This window comes from Oncorhynchus kisutch, linkage group LG13 (genome assembly GCF_002021735.2).
Source record: "Oncorhynchus kisutch isolate 150728-3 linkage group LG13, Okis_V2, whole genome shotgun sequence".
Classification (NCBI taxonomy): Eukaryota; Metazoa; Chordata; class Actinopteri; order Salmoniformes; family Salmonidae; genus Oncorhynchus; species Oncorhynchus kisutch.
The window spans coordinates 38,097,103-38,119,691 of NC_034186.2; the positions used below are offsets into that span (position 1 = coordinate 38,097,103).

The window sequence follows — 22,589 nt, forward strand, 5'->3', positions numbered from 1 at the left end:
ATGGAACTTGTTACATAAACTAATACAGAAACAAATTCATAGATTAGAAGTCAATTCTGTACACCTATTTGCATATCTTTATTGGTAACTTTATTAGTATGTAAACTTTAATTGTGTTTCTTCTCGACTAGGGTGTCAGCATCAGGAACCCAGGGCATCCCCTCCATCCCAGGAAGTTTAGTGACGGTCAAGAAGAAGTTGGTGTTACTGGTGCAGCGCATGGCGATGAGTGAGGGGATCACAGCGTACAGCAGGTTGGCTGCCAGGACAGCCAGGAAAGCCTCGTCTGGGATCCGGAATGGGGCCACTGTACGTGGGTGGAGGGATGCCCCAATGTGGGCCCACTGACACTGTGGAGGAGAGAGGAAGGAGTAGGTAACGTTTAGGGTTATTCCAAACAGGAGGGCAACTTGTACATTATATTCACAGCTGACCAGTAATTAGATTTTCACGTTTTTAGGGTTACCGGTAGTTGTTCTTCCCCCCCACAAAGGCCTTGACTGAATAGTTTTAAACCTAATATGTTGCTTCACTTTGAGCCTCTGCAACAGTCATTAGTATCTACAGCCAGCGATGTGCAGTATAACAGCCGACCTCAGAGAGAAGACTCTGGTGCACTGCTCTGAGCAGAAGATGCAACTAGCCAAGCTCCGTTTCACAGGATTATTTTGATTAGAATAGCTGAATCTCTGTGGCAGGCCTTCCCCTGTGTTGGGAGGGATACTAGGGGCTGCAGACAAGTCTATACAGGACTGGCCTTTGATCACTGTCTCTTGTTTGATGTTTGCCTCCATTAGTCCCGTATGGGAAGGAACTTGATTACAGAAAGCAGGCCTCTGCAGGATGGGGCTGATTGGTTATTATTGTGAACACGGACTCCATGAAGAGGTCTTATTAAGGTTGGCTATAATCAAAGATTTCAATGAGAAGTAGTACTGGGAGCTATACTGTCACTGACTCCAAGCGTAATGTTTACATTTTGAACTTTCAGGGCCCCAGTCACTGCAAAGTGATTCAACCTCTTCATCTGTTCAAGTTATCACTAGTATGACTAGTAATAGCAGTATGTAGAAGCTCTGTACATAGAGCACATTACATTCTGGGAGCTGTAGTCTATGCTATTAACAAATAATAACAGAAATATATCCCCCCATATCTACCTGGGCGACGCCTCCAGCAACAAATACAGTCCAGTCGGGCATCCAGGTGCAGCCAGGCACTACGAGTCCGTAGATGAAGGCACCCAGCATAGGCAGCATGTAGAACAGGAAGTGCAACATCTAAAAAGGTATAACATCAAAGGATTACATCACAGTGGTGACTTCAGCCGACCCGCCTTAACACACAACGCTGACACTCCAATGGTCAATTAATACAGTACATCTTCATCCTCTCTAAGGCGCTAACACATTACAGCAGTCCAAGTACTCGCACAGAATACAGAGAACGCTGCTGCGTGCTGGCTGCATAGACAACACACTCTCACACATGCACGTACACAAACACACACATTTGAAGTGCTTTCACACCGCACACTCAGGTCCAAATTGTATTGTCCAGATACAGAGGTCGTTACATCGACACTCACAAGCATTTGCAGAATATTTGGAGCATGAAAGTCAGGTCGCTGTTAAAGTAATGGCATCAAATTATGCCTTTGAACAGTGGCTTTTGTTCTGGAGCTGTGGTGCTGATGAATCCTAATGAATTGAGCCCAGAGGCTGAGAACCAATCACACGTTGCCCTTCAGTCCTTGGAGGAGTGTCTTTGTTTTCCTCGCCCCGGTCATCTGTATGCCGTGGTTTATCACCATCAATGATTAAATTGGTCAGTGTAAGATCAGCGCAACACCCCAACTCCACACACACACCCGTATTGACACACACGTGCTTTGACACACACAGGGATTTAAACACACATGCTAGCTTGAGCACACCAACATGTAAGCACATGCGCACACACACACTCGCGCACACACACACACACACACACACCCCTCCCACCCGGTGTGTTGCTGATGGTGGGGCTCAGGGGAAGGAGGATTATCTTATCAAGTTCTCAGCATGCAGTTCCCTGCCTGATCGATGCTTTGCCATTGTGCCTGGACTGGAGCCACAACAAGGTCTTTGGATAACCTATTGACTCGGCTAAGAACCCTAACAAAACCAAATAAACATCCCCCAGCAGACGGAGAAAGCCCAGGCGTTGAGACCGGACCAGACACAACCACATTCTCTTGCCTAACAAATGAGAGAGAATGAACCAGCCTGGCCTCTCACCCCTCTCATTGTGCCATAATGATGAAAAATGGCTCTGTGATCTCTTCTGTGAGATACACAGCTAGAGAGGAGAGAGATAGGGCAGGCTTCAAGGCAGCTCCAAGTGATTTCTGAATGGAGTTGTTATTTCTGAATGGAGTTGTTATTTAAAACAAGAGACTATTAAGGAATGCCACTGGCACTGCAGAGAGGCATGCTCTGTCTCTTAAAGTACCCACCATAACCTTGGGGTAGCCCACCGGGTCCTTCAGATAGGGCTCGTACTGGCGGAGGTAGATGGTACAGGCCTCTAGAGGGGAGTCAAGCGCTACCTGAATGCACACATAGGAGGAAGGTTACAACATGATCATCTTCTTGACAAGAGCACTGTATAAACTACTTGTCTGTAGGATCAGTTATTGTAATTTATAAACTGGGTGGTTCGAGCCCTGAATGCTGATTGGCTGACAGCCGTGTTATATCAGACCATATACAAAACATACAAAACATGTATTTTTACTATGATTTTCATCAAGTACCAACTTGTTCCCTTTCACATTCCCCATGGACCAGACATGGTTTATTTAAGCAATTAGGCACAAGGAGGTGTGGTATATGGCCAATATACCATGGCTAAGGGCAGTTCTTAGGTACGCATCGCGGAGGTACTGGATGAAAATCACAGTAAAAAACTATGCAAGTTAAATAAGTATGTGCATATTTCCACAAATCAGACCATCTTGAATGTTCTATTTGCCAGGGAAGTGTCAGATGAGACCACCCATATCACATGATTGAATCAGCACAGCAGGTGTTGCACATAATCTATGCATCATAAACAAATCCTTGACTGCTGTACAAAGACAGCTAGCATGAGGGAATCAATTCAATATGCATTGACGCTTTTGGCTGTGCTAGCATTGGTGGGCTGGACCAATCCTAATATAATAAGGTATTTTTATTTTATTTTCAATAGTTTTGAGTGTTTAATTCTAAGTGTGTATTCAGGCCCTGCTGGCTCACCAAGCCCCTGAAGAGAGTGAAGACCATGGCCCCCAGTAGCAGCAGCACCAGGAGAAGGTCTGTAGGGCGCCAGATGAGATTAAAACTCTGATCATAGTGGGCCTAGGAGACACCAACACCAGGGAAGGAGAAGCTTCTTTAGACAGTTCAGATGCACTATAACATAGTAATAAATACACACTTCAGCAAGGATATTGTAGTAATATATCATAACTAAGGCTCTATTTTTGTGTCCTAGTTTGTCTGGTCAAGTCACACGGTCAGGGAAAACTCCTGGCCCTACGCATTCCACCAGGCCAATCAGCTGTGCCCTGCTCCATCATACCCTGTATCCACCGAGGGTTGGCCCATTCTTGGGCTGGTTGAACAGCTTGATCGCACCCCATATTGGAAGCATTAAGAAGGGCATGTTGAGCCAGAAGGCGGGACGGATATCTGACCCAAATTTACCTGCCAGAGAGGGAAACAGAGAGCATTTCATCCCCTCGAACTAGGAGGAGGAACTGGGTACATCTGAAGTAGAGTAGAGCAGTCTACTTTTAACCATGTTAAAGTTGACACATTTCCATGAGGTGTACATGAAAGATAGGTGAGACCACATTACCATAACGTTCAGCCTCTTTTCTATTTATACACACCTTGTAATTAACTCTCATTTAAAAAATCCTCATTAGGGCATCATTGAACGAAAACAACTAAAATACAAAATGATGTGAACACAGCCACAGTTTAGTTTGATCCTCTAATACCTCCCTATGCTGTTTGAAACACAAAGAACAGATGCTTTGAGCCTAGTTTAGCTTTGTTCTGTAAATTCTAAAGGGAAGCACGTGTTACGTTGGCAACCTACACTATGACACTGATTCTACAATGCTCTACAGATGTACCGTTGATTAACTCTGCCATTGTGGGTTACAGGAGGGGGGGGGAAGGAGTGACTCACCTACAACAATTCCTGTCACAAAGACACTCATGTTGGCAAACAACGATCCAGCCCAGAAGAGACCCAGGGTGCGGTAAGACTTGCTGAGAGACGGAAAGAAAATGGTCAGTAGATGTTGCTCCCATCACTGAAAAAAAGTGACACCGTGTCTTACAAAGCTTCAAATGAATGACCCAGCAGTGAGATGATGAGATGATGTGTGGACGTAAATGTGGTCACACTAGGATCTTGTTTGGGGCCGATTCTGAGGTACGAAGTCTCGGCTCTCCTGGTGAAGGGGACTATAAGGTACAATACAATACAATTCTTGCTTCCTTGGTCCAGTTATTGGTCCAGGTATGAATGGAGTGTTTCAGAATCCTAGTGTATGTGTGGTGTGTAGATCATCATTACAAGACCAAGGTGACACAGCGAACAACACACACCTGTTCCATAAGCGCTGTATCATCATGAGGTACATGATGAAATGCACTATTCCATCCCAGTAGCACATCATGATGGCATAGGCAGTACCCAGATAGGGCTCTCCCTGCAACACACAAATACAACTGTTAACCTAAAACTGTTGAAACAACAGACCGATTCTAAAGTTAAAAAATAGATATTATTAGCCAATCAAATTTTATTGGTCACATACACATGGTTAGCAGATGCTATTGCGAGTGTAGCGAAATGCTTTGTGCTTCTAGATCTGACAGTGCAGCAGTATCTAACAGGTAATATCTAACAATTCCACAACAAAACCTAATAAACACAATCTAGTAAAAGAATGGGATAAGAATATATAAATATAAAATATATGGATGAGCAATGACAGAGCAGCTAAGATGCAATGGATAGTATAGAATAGATAGTGTAGTATACAGTATACAGTATATACATGTGAGATAAGTAATGTGAGATATGTAAACATTCTTATTGTGGCATTTTTAAAGTGACTAGTGTTCCATTTGACCTAGCATGATGTTAAGTCATGAGGTGGAGAATCTAGAGACTAACCGTTTTCTGGTAGAATTCCATAAACCCGGAAATAAAACCATCATGTTCCATAGCACTCACAAGGTCAATGACACAAGTGAAGGAAAACTCAGCAAACACTGTAAAGACAATGCAAACATTCAGTACTGTGGCAGACGGATATTGTGAAAGTGGACAATAATTAGCAGGAGGCAATACAGTACTGTAGAATACACGTCACAGGGGTTATTTCACGTAAGTGCCTCATTTACACAACAGAAAATGACTTGGATTAATGTGTGGCTGTTGTTCTGTTCAACTCTCTTTGGTGCGATTAGCATACACCGATTGTATTTTTGAGCGTTTTTCAGCTCTGTAAGAAAGGCCCTCATTCAATTCGTTGCAGAATTCAGCTCAGTAGAAACCTGTAGCAGCTAGATTTCAAGCAGCTCTGCTGTAAGAACAATTCTCATTATTCTCATTATGATAAAGAGAAATCTCTTTCCTCTGATCTTTATTACCCAATCTGCTTTGTCTGCCTCTTTGAAACTCTTAATAAAACTGTCAGAACCCTATTACTGCCTATAAAGATGCATTGAACAAGACTGGATTTTTCTGTGTTGAAAATATTTCCCTCCAACCAACCAGTTATTGATTTCCTGGGCTATAGAGGGTGATACTGCTATAGCTGTAGGCTGGGTGAGGGGAGATTTATATTGGGAGCTGTGGGTTGAGTTTTCCTCGGGTTAAGAGCAGAGCGGCGCTGAGAGGGCACTTCTCATCTCTCCAAGTCAGAGCCTGGCTGGAACCCCATATGGGTCTGGGAAACACATAATGAGCGGCAGGGGATCAAGAGGACTGGAGATAGGCAAGGACAGAGGCCCAGTTCAAGTGGTTGGTAATGTGAAGCCAATAGACATATTGGTTCTCCACCTCAATATCCACACTCTTTAGTAACTGCCCAGTCAGCCAGTAGTAATACAATTTTTTTTTTTTTCACATTGAATTCACGTTATATGACAACCAAACGTAGACCAAAAATAGACGTTGAAATGACGAAGCATGTTGGTGGCTGCATCATGTTATGAGTATTTTATTTAACCTTTATTTCATCAGGAAGTCATACTGACACCAAGGTCTCTTTTCCAAATAAGCCCTGATTTACAGAAATGACAGAAAATAAACACATCAAAATAAAAAATATGAAAACCACGGTCACAAGCAACAAACACATTCATCAGTAATAATGTCCTCAAGGTATGCCTGACATCGGGAAAGACTGGGCAGCTTTTCCAGGATAAAAATAAACAGGATAGAGCTAAGCACAGGCAAAATCCTAAAGGAAAACCTGCTTCAGTCAGCTTTACACCAGACACTGGGAGAGGAATTCACCTTTCAGCAGGACAATAACCTTCAACGCAAGGCCAAATCTACAGTGGAGTTGTTTACCAAGAAGACAGTGAGTGTTCCTGAGTGGCCAAGTTACAGTTTTTGACTTAAATCTGCTTGAAAATCTATGGCAAGACTTGATAATTGCGGTTTAGCTACGGTTAACAACACCTCAACAGAGCTTGAACAATTTTGAAAGGAATAATGGACAAATACTGCACTTAGAGACTTACCCAGAAAGACTCACAGCTGTAATCGCTGCCAAAGGTGATTCTAACATGTATTGACTCAGGGAGATTAATACTTATCTAATCAAAGTATATTAGGGTTTTATTTTTCATTAATCTTGACATTAAAAAATCGAAAATTAAAAAAAATCTGAAGAAATCCAAGGTGGTAAATATTTGATACCCAGTGTGTATAGAGTTCTGTGAACTCATGTTTCCTTGAAATGGAATAGGGTGCCCAATCCATATATTAGCTTTAATACAAGGCTTGGCTGTCCCGTACATCATCAAATGTCCTTGTAACGGCACCTGTGTGTAACGGCTCAGACAGCCGTCCTGCATCCCTCACTATCTCCCTGACGTTGCTGCTGCTGTCTCCTGATAAACACACCGATAGAGACACACACTCTGTCTCTCTCCAGGTACCTGTGGCCTTCTAATCCTCTGGAGGGTCTGGTTTATCTAAGCCGTCTAACAGGTAAGATAGGAGGATTATCCTTCTCTATCACAGCAGGAAACCATTCTCAGCTCTGGGCTGTTTCTCCTTCCTCAGAATCACCTGATGAGGCGCAATGTCATGGCATGGCCACAGGGCATCTGGGAGATAGGCTTACACACAGGTGGTTAGGAATGAGCCTATGGCAGGATATAGGGGACTATTAACTATCAAAAATAAAGAGAGTCGCAGACTCCATATATATTGTCTCCCAGTCATTTATTGGGTATTTACCAATGTTTCGGTATCACTGTGCCTTCTTCAGGGTAATGTCATGAATACTTGAACCAAATCAAATAAAAAAGAACAATAGTGTATGGCATATTGAATATATTAGGCTATTGTTATCATATGGAAACATAATTGAATATTGTACATAATATTAGCATCAGCATATATTATTGTTTAATTCAATTTCACATATTTAATTGTTTTGTATTTCATTTCATATTTGTGTAATCCAAAAGATGTAATCTTTTGGTTCAACCATAATGCATAGTAAGCATCATCAACAGGGGGAACATATTAGGTGTACACTAATAAGCTGTAGAAAGAATATAGCCATTTTTAAGACTTGTTCATAAAACAAAGACTTGTTCATAAGAAGGGCCTGAGATCAAAGTCCATATTCAGACCACTAGGGGTCAATGTTCTTAGTAGGATATTCAGTAAGCCTCCCTTTGTAGTAGCAGGATCTCAATGTTACCTCCTCTCCTTGGTAGAGCAACATGCTCAATGCCTGTGTATTTGAGGGAGGAGATTGAATGGTTAGCTTCAACAAAGTGAGCTGCTACTGGATAGTCAATGTTCTTACACCTGATTGAGCTGCGGTGTTCAGCTATGCTTTGTTTTAATTGTCTTTTGTTTGTCCTACGTAGGCTTTTCCACATGAACAGGTGGTGAGATAGATTACTCCCTTGGTCTTGCATGAGATGACACCCCTAACAGGGATTTTTCGATCTGTATGTGGGTGTCTGAAGAAGGATGTTTTTATAGTGCTATTGCACTGTGCACATGAGCCACATTTGTAGTTCTCATTTGGAATGGCTGTCTAGAGTGTCTGAGTGGGCTCAGGGGGCATGTCAGATCTCACCAATCTATCCCCAATATTGCGACCACACTTATAGACCACCAGTGGGGGCTCCTTGAAGAGGTGTGCAATTTTTTTGTCTGACTGCAGAATATGCCAGTGCTTTTTCAGGATTGCTTTCATTTTCTCTCTGAACCCTTGGTGTACTTAGTGCAAAATATGGTTGCGTTGTTTTTCTTCTTTGGTTGAGTTTTTAGTAATTCCTCTCTTCGTTTTTTTAGATATTTTCATCATTGCAGCATCAAGAGATTTGTCCTTGTAGCCTCTCATTTTGAATTGATCTGTCATTCTTTTAGCATTGCTGTCAAAATCTGTCTGGTGGCCACAGATTAGTTTAACCCTGCTTAGCTGGCTATATGGCAGTCCATTCTTGTGGGGAAGGGGATGCATACTATCCGCACATAGCAAGGTATTGCGATCTGTGGGCGGCTTTGTGTATAAGTCTGTGTGTAATGCATCATTCTCTTTGATGATCCATAAGTCCAGGTAGTTTATTCTTCTCTCATCAGTCTGCACGGTGAATTTGAGGTATTCAGAGCTCTCGTTTAGCAGAGTTTGGAATTCATTTAGTTCCAAATGACTTCCTTCCCAGAGCACAAAGACATCATCTATGTGTGTCTTCCATAGGAGGATTTTAGAAAGTAAGGGGTGTGTCTCTGTTTTGTAAAGGAGTGCTTCCTCAAATTGTCCCACATACAGGTTTGCATAGTTGGGGGGAAAGGGGGAGTCCGTGGCTACACCCCCCGAATTTGAAGGAAAAAGTCTGACTCAAAGACGAAGTAGTTATTGGATAATACCAGTTCAGTAAGTTGTAAGATGCAATCATTGGATGGAGCAAGGGTCGAGTCTCTCTGCTGAAGGAAATGTTGTAGCGCCTGCAAGCCTCCAGTGTGTGGGATGTTAGGGTACAAGCTCTCCACATCAAACATGGCCAGCAGGGTGCCCTCTGGTAACAGGTGGTTAGGAATGAACCTATTGCAGGATATAGGTGACTGACATGACATCCCTTATAATGCCAGCCTGGAAGCCAATGTATCAATCGCAAGTCAAATCAAATTTGATTTGTCACATGCGCCGAATACAACAGGTGTAGACCTTACAGTGAAATGCTTACTTGCAAGCCCTTAACCAACGATGCAGTTAAGAAAATACCCCCAAAAATTAAGAAGTAAAAAAAGTAAGAGATAGGAAAAACAAACAATTAAAGAGCAGGAGTAAATAACAATAGCGGGGCTATATACAGGGGGTACCGGTACAGAGTGAATGTGCGGGGGCACCGGTGTCGAGGTATTGAGACAATTGTGTACATGCAGGTAGGGTTGGCAAAGTGGCTATGCATAGATAATAACAGAGAGTTGCAGCAGTGCAAATAGTAGAAGCTGTTTAGAAGCCTCTTGGACCTAGACATGGCGCTCCGGTACCTCTTGCCGTGCAAAGAAAAACAGTCTATGACTAGAGTGGCTGGAATCTTTGATGATTTTTAGGGCCTTCCTCTGACACCGCCTGGTATAGAGGTCCTGGCTGGCAGGAAGCTTGGCTCAGTGATGTACTGGACCGTACGCACTACCCTCTATAGTGCCTTGCTGTCGGAGGACGAGCAGTTGCCATACCAGGCAGTGATGCAACCCGTCAGGATGCTCTCAATAGTGCAGCTGTAAAAATATTTTGAGGATCTCAGGACCCATGCCAAATCTTTTCAGTCTCCTGAGGGGGAATAGGTTTTGTCGTGCCCTCTTCACGACTGTCTTTGTGTGCTTGGGCCATGTTAGGTTGTTGTTGATATGGATGCCAAGGAACTTGAAGCTCTCAACCTGCTCCACTACAGCCCTGTCAATGAGAATGGGGGGGGGGGGGGGGGGCGTGCTCGGTCCTCTTTTACCTGTAGTCCACAATCATCTCCTTTGTCTTGATCACGTTGAGGGAGAGGTTGTTGTCCTTGCACCACATGGTCAGGTCTCTGACCTCCTCCCTATAGGCTGTCTCATCATTGTCGTGATCAGGCCTACCACTGTTGTGTCATCAGCAAACGTAAAGATGGTGTTGGAGTCGTGCCTGGCCGTGCAGTCATGAGTGAACAGGGAGTTCAGGAGGGGACTGAGCACGCACCCCTGAGGGGCCCCCTGTGTTGAGGATCAGCGTGGCGGATGTGTTGTTACCTACCCTTACCACCTGGGGGCGGACCATCAGGAAGTCTTGGATCCAGTTGCAGAGGGAACTGTTGAGTCCCAGGGTCCTTAGCTTTGTAATGAGTTTGAGGGCACTATGGTGTTGAACGCTGAGCTGTTCAACACCACATTCAACACCACATTCTCACATAGGTGTTCCTTTTGTCCAGGTGGGAAAGGGCAGTGTGGTGTGCAATAGAGACTGCATCATCTGTGGATCTGTTGGTGCAGAATGCAAATTGGAGTGGGTCTAGGGCAGTGGTCACCAACCGGTCGGTCGCAATCGACTTGTCGATCTCCAAGGCATTTCTAGTCGATCACCAAACATTTCTGGAAAAAAACACAACGATAACACCTCGTGTTTCTATTTTTTTTATTAGTCTTGGGCTGTTGGTGGTAGGTGCAGCCAATTCAGCTGCCCAGGCAAACTGTTGCCATTTCATGTGTCTAAAGGTACAAACTCTGCCTTACCGGTGGGCCTGGAGAGGAAATCAAGTGCACTATGCTACTGCTGGCCAATCAGATTGCTCAGATTACGGAGTCTGCAGTAACGTAGCAGGCATGAAAGAAAGCTGCGGAAAAACGTTTAAAACCATGAGTAGAGAGAGACTGTCAACAAATGTAGCAAAGAGCTGCTGTTTTTGTGAGTGAGTTCATGTTTAAATTCTTACTCAGCACTGTCAACACTTTTATAAGCCATAAAATGCGCGTTCTTCCTATTTCCACTCAGCGCTACAACAAGCAGCGCAGCAGTAATGAATGAGTAGGAAAATGTATCTATAGGCTTGCGTTGTTATTATTAGCGGCTTGGGTCATTTTTAATATCAAGGAATATTTCACATTCTCTGTTCATAGGAGTAACATGAATTTGTGCACGAGGCAGACATAATGCGGTGCGACTCGAGTTTTGCCATCAGCTGGAAGATGGTGTCCCTTTTTGGTCAGTGTCAGTGGAGGAATGTTGAGAGACGGACCTCTCAGTCTGCTTCTCTTCCTCCGAGACTGACCATCAGATGCAGGCACCATCAGCCAAGTAAAATAAATAGCTAATGATTTAAATGTATTCTCACTCAACTGTGATCATACAGTGTGTTGTGAAATCTGTGAATGTATTGTAATGTTTTAAAATGGTATGAACTGCCTTAATTTTGCCAGACCCCAGGAAGAGTAGCTGCTGCTTTGGCAGCAGTTAATGGGGAACCATAATAAATACAAATATAATATACCTCAAATTTTGAAATATATATATTTTTAAATGGTCTGAACAACAATGCAGGTAAATTCACGCAAAGCCAGTATGCGGTGAAAATGTATTGGGCCTATAGCTTACTACACAAACTTCATTGCTACAGTACTGTTTTTAATTGGTTAATGTTGCATGACATTTTTTAAGTCATGTTAATAAAAAAAAATCAGAGTGGTAGATCTCGGCATACATTTTGACTCAGAAAGTGATCTTGACTCAGAAAAGGTTGTTGACCACTGGTCTAGGGTTTCTTGGATAATGGTGTTAATGTGAGCCATGACCAGCCTTTCGTGGCTACAGACGTGAGTGCTACAGGTCGGTAGTTATTTAGGCAGGTTACTTTCGTGTTATTGGGTACAGAGACTATGGTGGTCTGCTTGAAACATGTTGGTATTACAGACTCCGACAGGGAGAGGTTGAAAATGTCAGTGAAGGCCCTTGCCAGTTGGTCAGCGCATGCTCGGAGTACACGTCCTGGTAATCCGTCGGGCCCAGCGGCCTTGTGAATGTTGACATGTTTAAAGGTCTTACTTACATCGGCTGTAGAGAGCATAATCACACAGTCATCCGGAACAGTTGGTGCTCTCATGCATGTTTCAGTGTGACTTGCCTCGAAGCGAGCATAGAAGTAATTTAGCTCGTCTGGTAGGCTCGTGTCACTGGGCAGCTCTCGGCTGTGCTTCCCTTTGTAGTCTGGAATAGTTTACAAGCCCTGCCACATCCGACGAGCGTCTGCGCCGGTGTAGTACGATTTAATCTTAGTCCTGTATTGACGATTTGCCTGTTTGATGGTTCGTCGGAGGGCATAGCAGGATTTCTTATAAGCTTCTGGGTTAGAGTCCCGCACCTTGAAAGCGGCAGCTCTACTCTTAAGCTCAGTGCGAATGTTGCCTGTAATCCATGGCTTCTGGTTGGGGTATGTACGTACAGTCACTAAGGGGACAATGTCCTCGATGCACTTATTGATAAAGCCAGTGACTGATGTGGTATACTCCTCAATGCCATCGGAAGAATCACGGAACATATTCCAGTCTGTGCAAAACAGTCCTGTAGTTTAGCATCTGCTTCAACTGACCACTTTTTTATAGAGACCGAGTCACTGGTGTTTTCTGCTATGTATGTATGTATTTTATTTTACCTTTATTTAACTAGGCAAGTCAGTTAGGAACAAATTCTTATTTTCAATGGCCTAGGAACAGTGGGTTAACTGTCTGTTCAGGGGCAGAACGACAGATTTGTACCTTGTCAGCTCGGGGGTGTGTGTGTGTGTGTGTGTGTGTGTGTGTGTGTGTGTGTGTGTGTGTGTGTGTGTGTTGTTTTTTTGTCTTCTTATTTGGTAATGATGCGTCAACGTTACTGCCCTGCATCCCACATGGGACAGTCATCCACGATCAGTAAGTTCGGTAAGTAGTAAGCTATATACTGTGTGTGTGCACGGCATGTGACTTCACATGCCCTTAGGCTCATGTTCCAGGTCTTTCCAGCTCTCCTACTACTGTGGTGTTGTAAGAACAAGCCCAACAAGTCTGTCAGTCTGGGTTTCAGCTTTACGCTGATCCTGATCAGTATAAGCAGCTTTGTGTATAAATGAATGAAACAATGAAAACAATTCATGACGATAAGAAGGTTCTGGAAGTCTGTTCACGGGGGTTGGCCTTATGTATGTAGTGGTCATTCATGTTCTTTCTTAACTATGTAACACAGAGGGGATCTGTTTAAAAGTATTGGTGCTTTGTATATAATAATAAATAAAATCATCAATGCTAAACTAGTTTTCACTCAAATAAAACAGCTAATTTCCCTTTGATCTGCCATCATCATCATCATCTTGAAAGAATAATTAATACCATACCATAGAAAAGGGTGTCTTTGGGTGGGTTGCGTCGGGTGATAAGGAAGTAGAAGAACCACACCACCACCAACACTGCAATACCAATCTGCAGTATCACAACAGGCCTGCAGGTAAGAAATAACAACACACTGTTAGCTAGTGGACAAATCAGGATATTTTTCAAATTCATAGTGCAAAGTCTTAATTTACCTGCACTATACTTTTTAAAGAGCAATCTCCCTCCGCTGTTCTGCCTCATTCTCTTCTCTAATTAGTTGGTGAGTCTGCTCTGCAGTGCTAAATTAGTGAGCAGTGATGAATGGGCAGACAGAGGGAGCGATAATTATGCCAACACCCAGAGCACCAGGAGAAATGTTGCAGAGATGGGAGACCACATGATAGATAGAGGATACACACAGACAGACAGACATATGGGGCTCACGGAGGGAAGGTGGGCTAGGCAGACGGGACTGCTGCTGCTCTAGCGAGGGCCTGGAGGCTGGGGGAATTGCTGCACGCTCTGTTTGGGTTCTAATCACGCTAAAGCCTTGGAGATAGGAGAACAGCAGGATGCTAGCTGCCTGTGAGAATTAGAGAATATGTGCTAATGTCAACGGCTACATGGGGCCGTATTGGACTGATAGTGTCAAAGTTTGCAGCATTCAGTGAGGACAAACGGCTGGCTTGCTGGTTTGATCTCCATCCATTAGTAGCCCACATCACCAGGTCTATTTCTACTGTTGTGTTGACACAAGCTGTGAGGTCAACTGCTAAAGCCTGCTTTGATGCTTCAGCCTCTGGGTCTTGTTTCAACAGAGCTACTTTGACTTGCTGATCCATAACGCCATGGGATGGCAGATCACTAGTACAAGAAGCATGTTTCATGTAGATCTCCAATGGTTTCCCGGCAACAACAGAGGTCATCACCACAATGACTCAATCAATCATGGTCTTTAGCTGTAGGAGGCCAAAACGATGGGGCATGTGAGATCACCACTCATCACCATGATTGGCAGTCAGAGTTAACAGGTACTGTGTTCAGAAAAGATTAATGCGCTATGGGGCATCTCCATGTAAACAAAATGACTTCCATCTCAAATGTACAATGTGTACACAGAAGCCAAACAAATGCTGTGAAGCCAAAGGGAAGCTTCTTGGCTGCATCTGAATGCACCAGCGCTGGAAGATTTATGCACACAATACTGTTTGTTTGCAAAGTGGAAGAACACATGTCAGCAGCAATTTATCAAACTCCTCTCGCGGCATGTAGGCCTATTGATTGCCAAAGTCCACATTGAACGAGTTCTAGGGATATCCGCTACGGAGGAGTATGGCAGTCTGCTTGAAATGAGAAATGTCCGCTGAGGAATGGAAGAATTGCTCGGGAGGAGTGGTGCAGACAGTCACCCCTATCCTTCTGGAACTTTAATGTAATTAGGCCTGCTGTGGCAGCCTGCTTAACTAAACACTGGAGAGAGCATATCTTAACCCAATTGTCTGACAACACAGGTAAACTGGGGATTGACTAAATGTAGAAAAGAGAAAAATAGATGTTTTATCATCCAGAGAGGTTAGAGACAGTCATTGTTTCAGAGTCAAAGACATGTTCTATCTGATTTCACAAGCCTTTTTTGACTTCCCCTTTAACTAATTATTTTTCACCCATCACCATATAATGTGAATGAAATCATTACATGGGTTTTACACATGCCAGTGTATTACTTGTTTCCACATGACTAAAGATTTGTCAAGGATTTATGGGTCAGAAATCTATGCGTAAAACTCAACAATGTCATTGGGGCCTATTCATATGAGCTGCTAGTGCCCTCAAGCGGTAACAGAGAGTATTGAGCATACTTGCACCACTCAACTGGATCTTTGAATATGTAGCCTAAATTCGAATGCATTACTTCTCAATCATCTAAAGACTAATGGCCTAGACGGCAAAATATTCTGTCATAGTTCCACATACACTACAACTTGCAAAATATGATTTGACTTAATATAACATTTTTATTTAGGTTCCAAAACACATTTGGCAAGACTGACCTTTGATTCAAATCTCATTTCTCCATAAATGAACCAAAACAATGTTTAAAGCTATTGATTAATTGCAGTCTACCAGCCTAACAATTATTATTTTTTGTATAACTGTATGAACACATTTAAAGGAACCCAATTCAATAGGTAGACAATAGGACATGACATCATTGACTTACTCTTGGAACTCTGGAGTGGTGTTCATGCAGTGAAGGACAACAAGGGCAGTCAGAGAAAACAAGAAAACTAATCTCTCCATCTCTTCAACTGCAGATGAAACAGCCAAAGGGTCCCTGGAGAATCACTAGCACCGACCACTGTAAAGAAAAACAAAAGTGGAATACAACTGCCATTTGACCAATTATCTGCTATGATCTAATAACTACCTGTGTCTTGAGAAAAATCACATGAATAATTGAACCATTTGCCAAAAACATATCCACGCAATACTTTTAAACGTTTTCACAAAATAGACAAAATCTCAATACAAATGTTATCAATCAATTCTTACCGTCTGGCCACTGTTTTGGCCTGTGGATTGTTGAAATTATGGTTGGCCTCGGGCAGACACAGCATATTTACAGGGAAATAATGAACCAGGAGCTTTTGGGGCAAGTTATGCAATTCGGGTTCGTCAGAGATTTATATAAATCGCATTAGATGGGGTAATTCACGTGCCTCTTAACTCACATTCATGTGTGTTAAGCAATGTGTGGTTAAGTCACATTCGTGTGTGTTAAGCAAATGTGTGGGTTTATGGGTTATACATTGTACTAGGTCTACTACATTAGGCCTACACTCTATTTAGTTTGAACTCATTTGAGATGAACACATTCAAATCCTTTCCTGCAGTCAAATGACCAAATCGCCATCTATTTTTCATAATTAATCCCCCGCCCCCACCCCCTCCCCATAAAAAATGTACTCAGAAAAGCAGGTTTCTAAGTCAAACTGTTTTGTTATATTTCAGTCTTCTGTGGTGTATATAAAGTTTCATGTTGAGATCCAAACTCAAAATGTTATACATTTCAACTCTATTTCTGACATGGTACAGTTTTTTTTATTAAGACCATAACCATGTGTGTGAAGGTGTATACTTTTGTTTCAAAGTCAATTTGTTTATGACTACCAAGAAACACTCTGTGTGACCCTGATTTAGCCCACTGCAGTAAATAATTAAACCACATCCAAATTATGTGTTTTTTGTAACAAGAATGTGCATATGTTAAATAAATGATTGAATGTGCCACTGCCAATTGCTTGCCTAACATACCTAACTGGGCATTGTATGTCCTTTTGCTTTTCTTCCAGCAGAGGGCGCCAAATTCATAATTATAGTATATATACATCAAGCTGGAATTTTCAGAGAAGTTTATGGGCAATGCTAAAATAACGCAAGGCAGGTAATGTGTTGGCACGACGAATAACAAGCTAATCCAATATGGTAATAAGGAAATCACAGCAGCAAGGGAACTTTGGCAGCTGTGAAGAAGAAGAGGCAAATAAACACATACAATACATTTACACGGAAATGAGGAGAGCTCATAGAGATAGATAGAGGACTCATCTTTGTATCTTTGCCATAATAGCATCTGTGACAACATGGACAGTGCCATTGAGGCAATCTCCATTTTGAAGCATTTCATTTTCTTATTCACAATTGTGGAGGAATCAGGAGGGATCAGCCAATAAAATTGGAAGTCCCAACCAGTTGACTACATTAAAATGGTGGAAGCCCTCAATGGCGCTGCACATGATAATAAGGCCTTTTGGCCAGTAGAGGCCTCTATCATTCTCTATGGCAGAGCAGTCAAAAGCATAACAATGAAATTTGGATTGTGATCTTCAGGAAATATCATTGAACGTGGAAAAAGGTCTCTATAACTACTCAATAACTATTCACTCTTGAGATGGAGACATGCATTGCTAATCTCTAAAAACACTATTCCAACACCATTCCCAGAAGTGAGCCAGATCAAATTTGATTCACAAAATCCCCCTGTTCCATTCTGTTGTTATCAGTTCGGGATGATAATTTGTTTTGTTTGTAAAATACTTACTGGTACCTCCTTAATGTCCCACTCCAGGGCCACATTATTAGAATTGCTGAATTGCTGAGGCAAATACAAACCTAAGAGGTGATACACTTCTGTGCAGACAAAGCAAAGCACCACCTTGTCTTTCCCTTTTTGTCCGAATGAACCTCACCCTGTGCTTCATAATGCCCCGTTTGTTGGAAAAGGGGACTGTTGTACCAGGAAGTCAGTGGCTGTGTTTACTGGAAACAATTTAACCTCTTCTAGTTGCATCATTTAATAACTCAGCGGGGAAGGATGGATGCCAAAATGACAGCAATCAAGAAACTATACACACCGAAATACACTTATTAGATGACCTCAATGGTTATTATTACTGTGGGATAATTATGGTTTCCAATTCTGTATTCATGATGCATTAAAGGTCCAATGCAGCTGTTTTTACCTCAATAACAAATCATTTCTGGGTAGCAATTAAGTACCTTACTTTGATCATTTTCAATGAAAATGGTCAAAAATAAACAAGAATAGCTTCTTAGCAAAGAGCAATTTCATAAGAAAGAATTTTGCTAGGACTCTCTGGGATCTGGGGAGGGGAAAACTGAAAACAATCTGTTATTAGCAGGGAGGTTTGGAACTTTTCTTAGTACTCAATTCCAACACTTTCCAACTTCATATTCATTATCTCCAGCACCATACCAGTGTCTACATATGTGAAAATAGAGCTATCTACGAAAATGTATGTAGTGTCTGAATGGTTTGAGCTACCAACTAGCTAACTGGAGCCTCTGAAGGTAAACTTGTACCAGTTAAAACAATTAATGGAAGTATGGATGTAGTTTTATACAGTACCCAACAAAAGTTTGGACACACCTACTCATTCAAGGGTTTTTCTTTATTTTGACTATTTTTCAACATTTTTTACATTGTTGAAAAATAGTGAAGACATCAGAACTATGAAATAACACAAAAGGAATCATATAGTAACCAAAAAGGTGTTAAACAAATATTTAAACAAATATTTAAACATTATATTTGAGTAGCTAGCCTTTGCCTTGATGACAGCTTTGCACAGTCATGGCATTCTCTCAACCAACTTCCCCTGGAATGCTTTTCCAACAACATTGTTCCCACAAATGTAATAATGCCGCCGGAGAAGAAGCCAGATGCTTTACATGTCCCCAAAACAGATATTTTTTTGTTCGTTTATTTGCGTTTTTTGTAACTTCTTTTCTTATTTTTGTACATAATGTTGCCGCTACCGTCTCTTATGACCGAAAATAACTTTTGGACATCAGGACTGTGATTACTCACCACGGACTGGCAGAATATTTTTTTCCCTTTAACTAGTCTGACGAGCCCGACGAGAATGATATACTGCTTTCTCTGGAAGTCCCAGGTGAGGAGGCGGAGAAAAAGGGGCCAAAGGGCAGGCTGCCTTCTGAGAATTCATAGGCGATCGAATAAACCCCCACTTCCTTCCATTCTGCTAGCAAATGTGCAATCTTTGGAGAATAAAATAGATGACCTACGCACAAGATTAAACTACCAACATAACATTCAAAACAGTAATATCTTATGCTTCACGGAGTGGTGGCTGAACGACGACACTATCAACATACATTTGTAAATAACACAAAGCTCTCCCTCGCCCTCCATTTGGCAATTCTGACCATAATTCTATAATTCATAATTCTAGATCAATAAAAAAGTGATCAGATGAAGCAGAGGCTAAACTACAGGATTGTTATGCTAGCACAGACTGGAATATGTTCCAGGATTCCTCTGATGGCATTGAGGAGTACACCGCATCACTCTAAACACACCTCTTTATTGCATTAGCATCGAATAGACCCCGCAATATGCAACTTTTCAGGGAGGTTAGGAACCAATATACACAGGCAGTTAGGAAAGCAAAGGCTAGCTTTTTCAAACAGAAATTTGTATCCTGTAGCACAAACTCCAAAAGTTTTTGGACACTGTAAAGTCCATGGAGAATAATAGCACCTCCTCCCAGCTGTCCACTGAACCCCTACAAATCATGCTGCCAAACATACTCTCTTAAAACTGACTATCCTACCAGTCCTTGACTTCGGCGATATCATTTACAAAATAGCCTCCAACACTCTACACAGCCAATTGGATGCAGTCTACCACAGTGCCATCCGTTTTGTCACCAAAGCCCCATAAACTACCCATCACTGCGACCTGTATGCTCTCATTGGCTGGCCCTTGCTTCATATTCGTTGCCAAATCCACTGGCTCCAGGTCATCTATAAGTCTTTGCTACGTAAAGCCCCGCCTTATCTCAGCTCACTGGTCACCATAGCAGCACCCACCTGTAGCACGCGCTCCAGCAGGTATATTTCATGGGTCACCCCCAAAGCCAACTCCTCTTTTGTCCACCTTTCCTTCCAGTTCTCTGCTGCCAATGACCGAAACGAATTGCAAAATTCAATGAAGCTGGAGTCTTATATCTCCCTCACTAACTTTAAGCATCAGCTGTCAGAGCAGCTTGCCGATTATTGCACCTGTACACAACCTATCTGTAAATAGCCTACCCAACTACCTCATCCCCATATTGTTATTTATTTTTTTGCTACTTTATACCCCAGTATCTCTACTTGCACATTCATCATCTGCACATCTATCTCTCCCGTGTTTAATTGCTAAATTGTAATTATTTCACCTCTATGGCCTATTTATTGCCTAACCTCCAAAATCTTACTACAATTGCACACACTGTATACAGATTTTTCTATTGTGTTATTGATTGAACGTCTGTTTATCCCACATGTAACTCAGTGTTGTAGTTTTTGTCGCACTGCTTTGCTTTATCTTGGCCAGGTCGCAGTTGTAAATGAAAACTTGTTCTCAAATAAAGGTGAAAAAAATATATACATATTTTTTTTAAGTCATTGGCTTCATCAATAAGTGCATCGAGGACGTCGTCCCCACAGGGAACGTATGCACATACCACAACCAGAAGCCATGGATTACAGGCAACATCCCCACTGAGCTAAAGACTAGAGCTGCCGCTTTCAAGGAGCGGGACTCTAACCCGGAAGCTTATAAGAAATCCCGCTATGCCCTCCGACGAACCATCAAACAGGAACAGCGTCAATACAGGACTAATATCGAATCGTACTACACCTGCTCTGATGCTTGTCGGATGTGGCATGGCTTGCAAACCATTACAGACTACAAAGGGAAGCACAGCCGAGAGCTGCCCAGTGACACGAGCCTACCAGACAAGCTAAACTACTCCTATGCTCGCTTCGAGGCAAATGGCACTGAAACATGCATTAGAGCACCAGCTGTTCCAGAAGACTGTGATCACGGTCTCTGCAGCTGATGTGAGTAAGACCTTTAAACAGGTCACAAGGCCAGATGGATTACCACATGTTTTATTATTATTATTTTAACAAATATTTTTTTACCCCTTTTTCTCCCTAATTATCATGGTAGCCTAGGCCAATTGTGCGTCGCCCCACGGACCCCCCGGTCGCGGCCAGTTACGACAGAGCCTGAACCCAGAGTCTCTCGTGGCACAGCTAACGCTGCAGTACAGCACCCTTAACCACTGCGCCACCCAAGAGGCCCTATACCAACATGTTTTAAGCAGACCACCATAGTGCCTGTGCCCAAGAACACTAAGTTAACCTGCCTAAATGACTACCGACCTGTAGCACTCACCTCTGTAGCCATGAAATGCTTTGAAAGGCTGGTCATGGCTCACATCAACATCATTATCCCAGAAACCCTAGACCCACTCCAATTTGCATACCGCCCCAACAACTCCACAGATGATGCAATCTCTATTGCACTCCACACTGTCCTTTCTCACCTGGACTAAAGGGACACCTATGTGAGAATGCTATTCATTGACTACAGCTCAGCGTTCAACACCATAGAGCCCTCAAAGCTTATCACTAAGCTAAGTACCCTTGGACTAAACACCTCCCTTTGCAACTGGATCCTGGACTTCCTGACGGGCCACCCCCAGGTGGTAAGGATAGGTGACAACACATTCGCCACACTGATCCTCAACACAGGGACCCCATCAGGGGTGCATGCTCAGTCCCCTCCTGTACTCCCTGTTCACTCATGACTGCACGGCCAGGCTCAACTCCAACACCATCATTAATTTTGCCGATGACACAACAGTGGTAGGCCTGATCACCAACAACAACGAGACAGCCTATAGGGAGGAGGTCAGAGACCTGGGCGTGTGGTGCAAGGACAACAACCTCTCCCTCAGTGTGATCAAGACAAAGGAGATGAGTTACCTTGGTGTCCACATCACCAACAAACTAACATGGTTCAAGCACACCAAGACCGTCGTGAAGAGGGCACAACAAAACCTATTCCCCCTCAGGAGACTGAAAAGATTTGGCATGGGTCCTCAGATCCTCAAAAGGTTCTACAGCTGCACCATCAAGTGCATCCTACCTGACTGGTTGTATCACTGCCTGGTATATCAACTGCTCGGCCTCCGACCGCAAGGCACTACAGAGGGTAGTGCGATTGGCCAAGCTTCCTGCCATCCAGGACCTCTATACCAGGCGGTGTCAGAGGAAGGCCCTAAAAATGTTCAAAGACTCTAGCCACCCTAGTCATAGATTGTTCTCTCTGCTACCGCAAGGCAAGCGGTACCGGAGTGCCAAGTCTTGGTCCAAGAGGCTTCAAAAAAGCTTCTACCCCCAAGCCATAAGACCACTGAACTGAAATAGCTACCTGGACTATTTGCATTGCCCCCCTTCCTTCTTTTACACCGCTGCTACTCTCTTTTGTTATCATCAATGAACAGTCACTTTAATAACTCTACCCACATGTACATATTACCTCAACTAACTCGCTATTGTTATTTTACTGCTGCTCTTTAATT

General features: G+C 42.9%; 1 protein-coding gene across 1 annotated transcript; it reads right to left on the minus strand.

Moving 5' to 3' along the window:
• Positions 1–38: 38 nt before the first annotated feature.
• On the minus strand, positions 39–16,544 carry LOC109901543 (transmembrane 6 superfamily member 1-like). The gene is made up of 11 exons (XM_020497540.2): positions 16,177–16,544; positions 15,845–15,982; positions 13,647–13,750; positions 5,224–5,321; positions 4,650–4,753; positions 4,225–4,307; positions 3,607–3,731; positions 3,282–3,383; positions 2,498–2,590; positions 1,161–1,280; positions 39–350 (listed from the first exon to the last, which is right to left on the minus strand). Exons 2-11 carry the CDS (start codon positions 15,922–15,924, stop codon positions 108–110), a joined length of 1,152 nt encoding a protein of 383 aa, XP_020353129.1. The 5' UTR covers positions 15,925–15,982; positions 16,177–16,544; the 3' UTR covers positions 39–107.
• Positions 16,545–22,589: the final 6,045 nt, after the last annotated feature.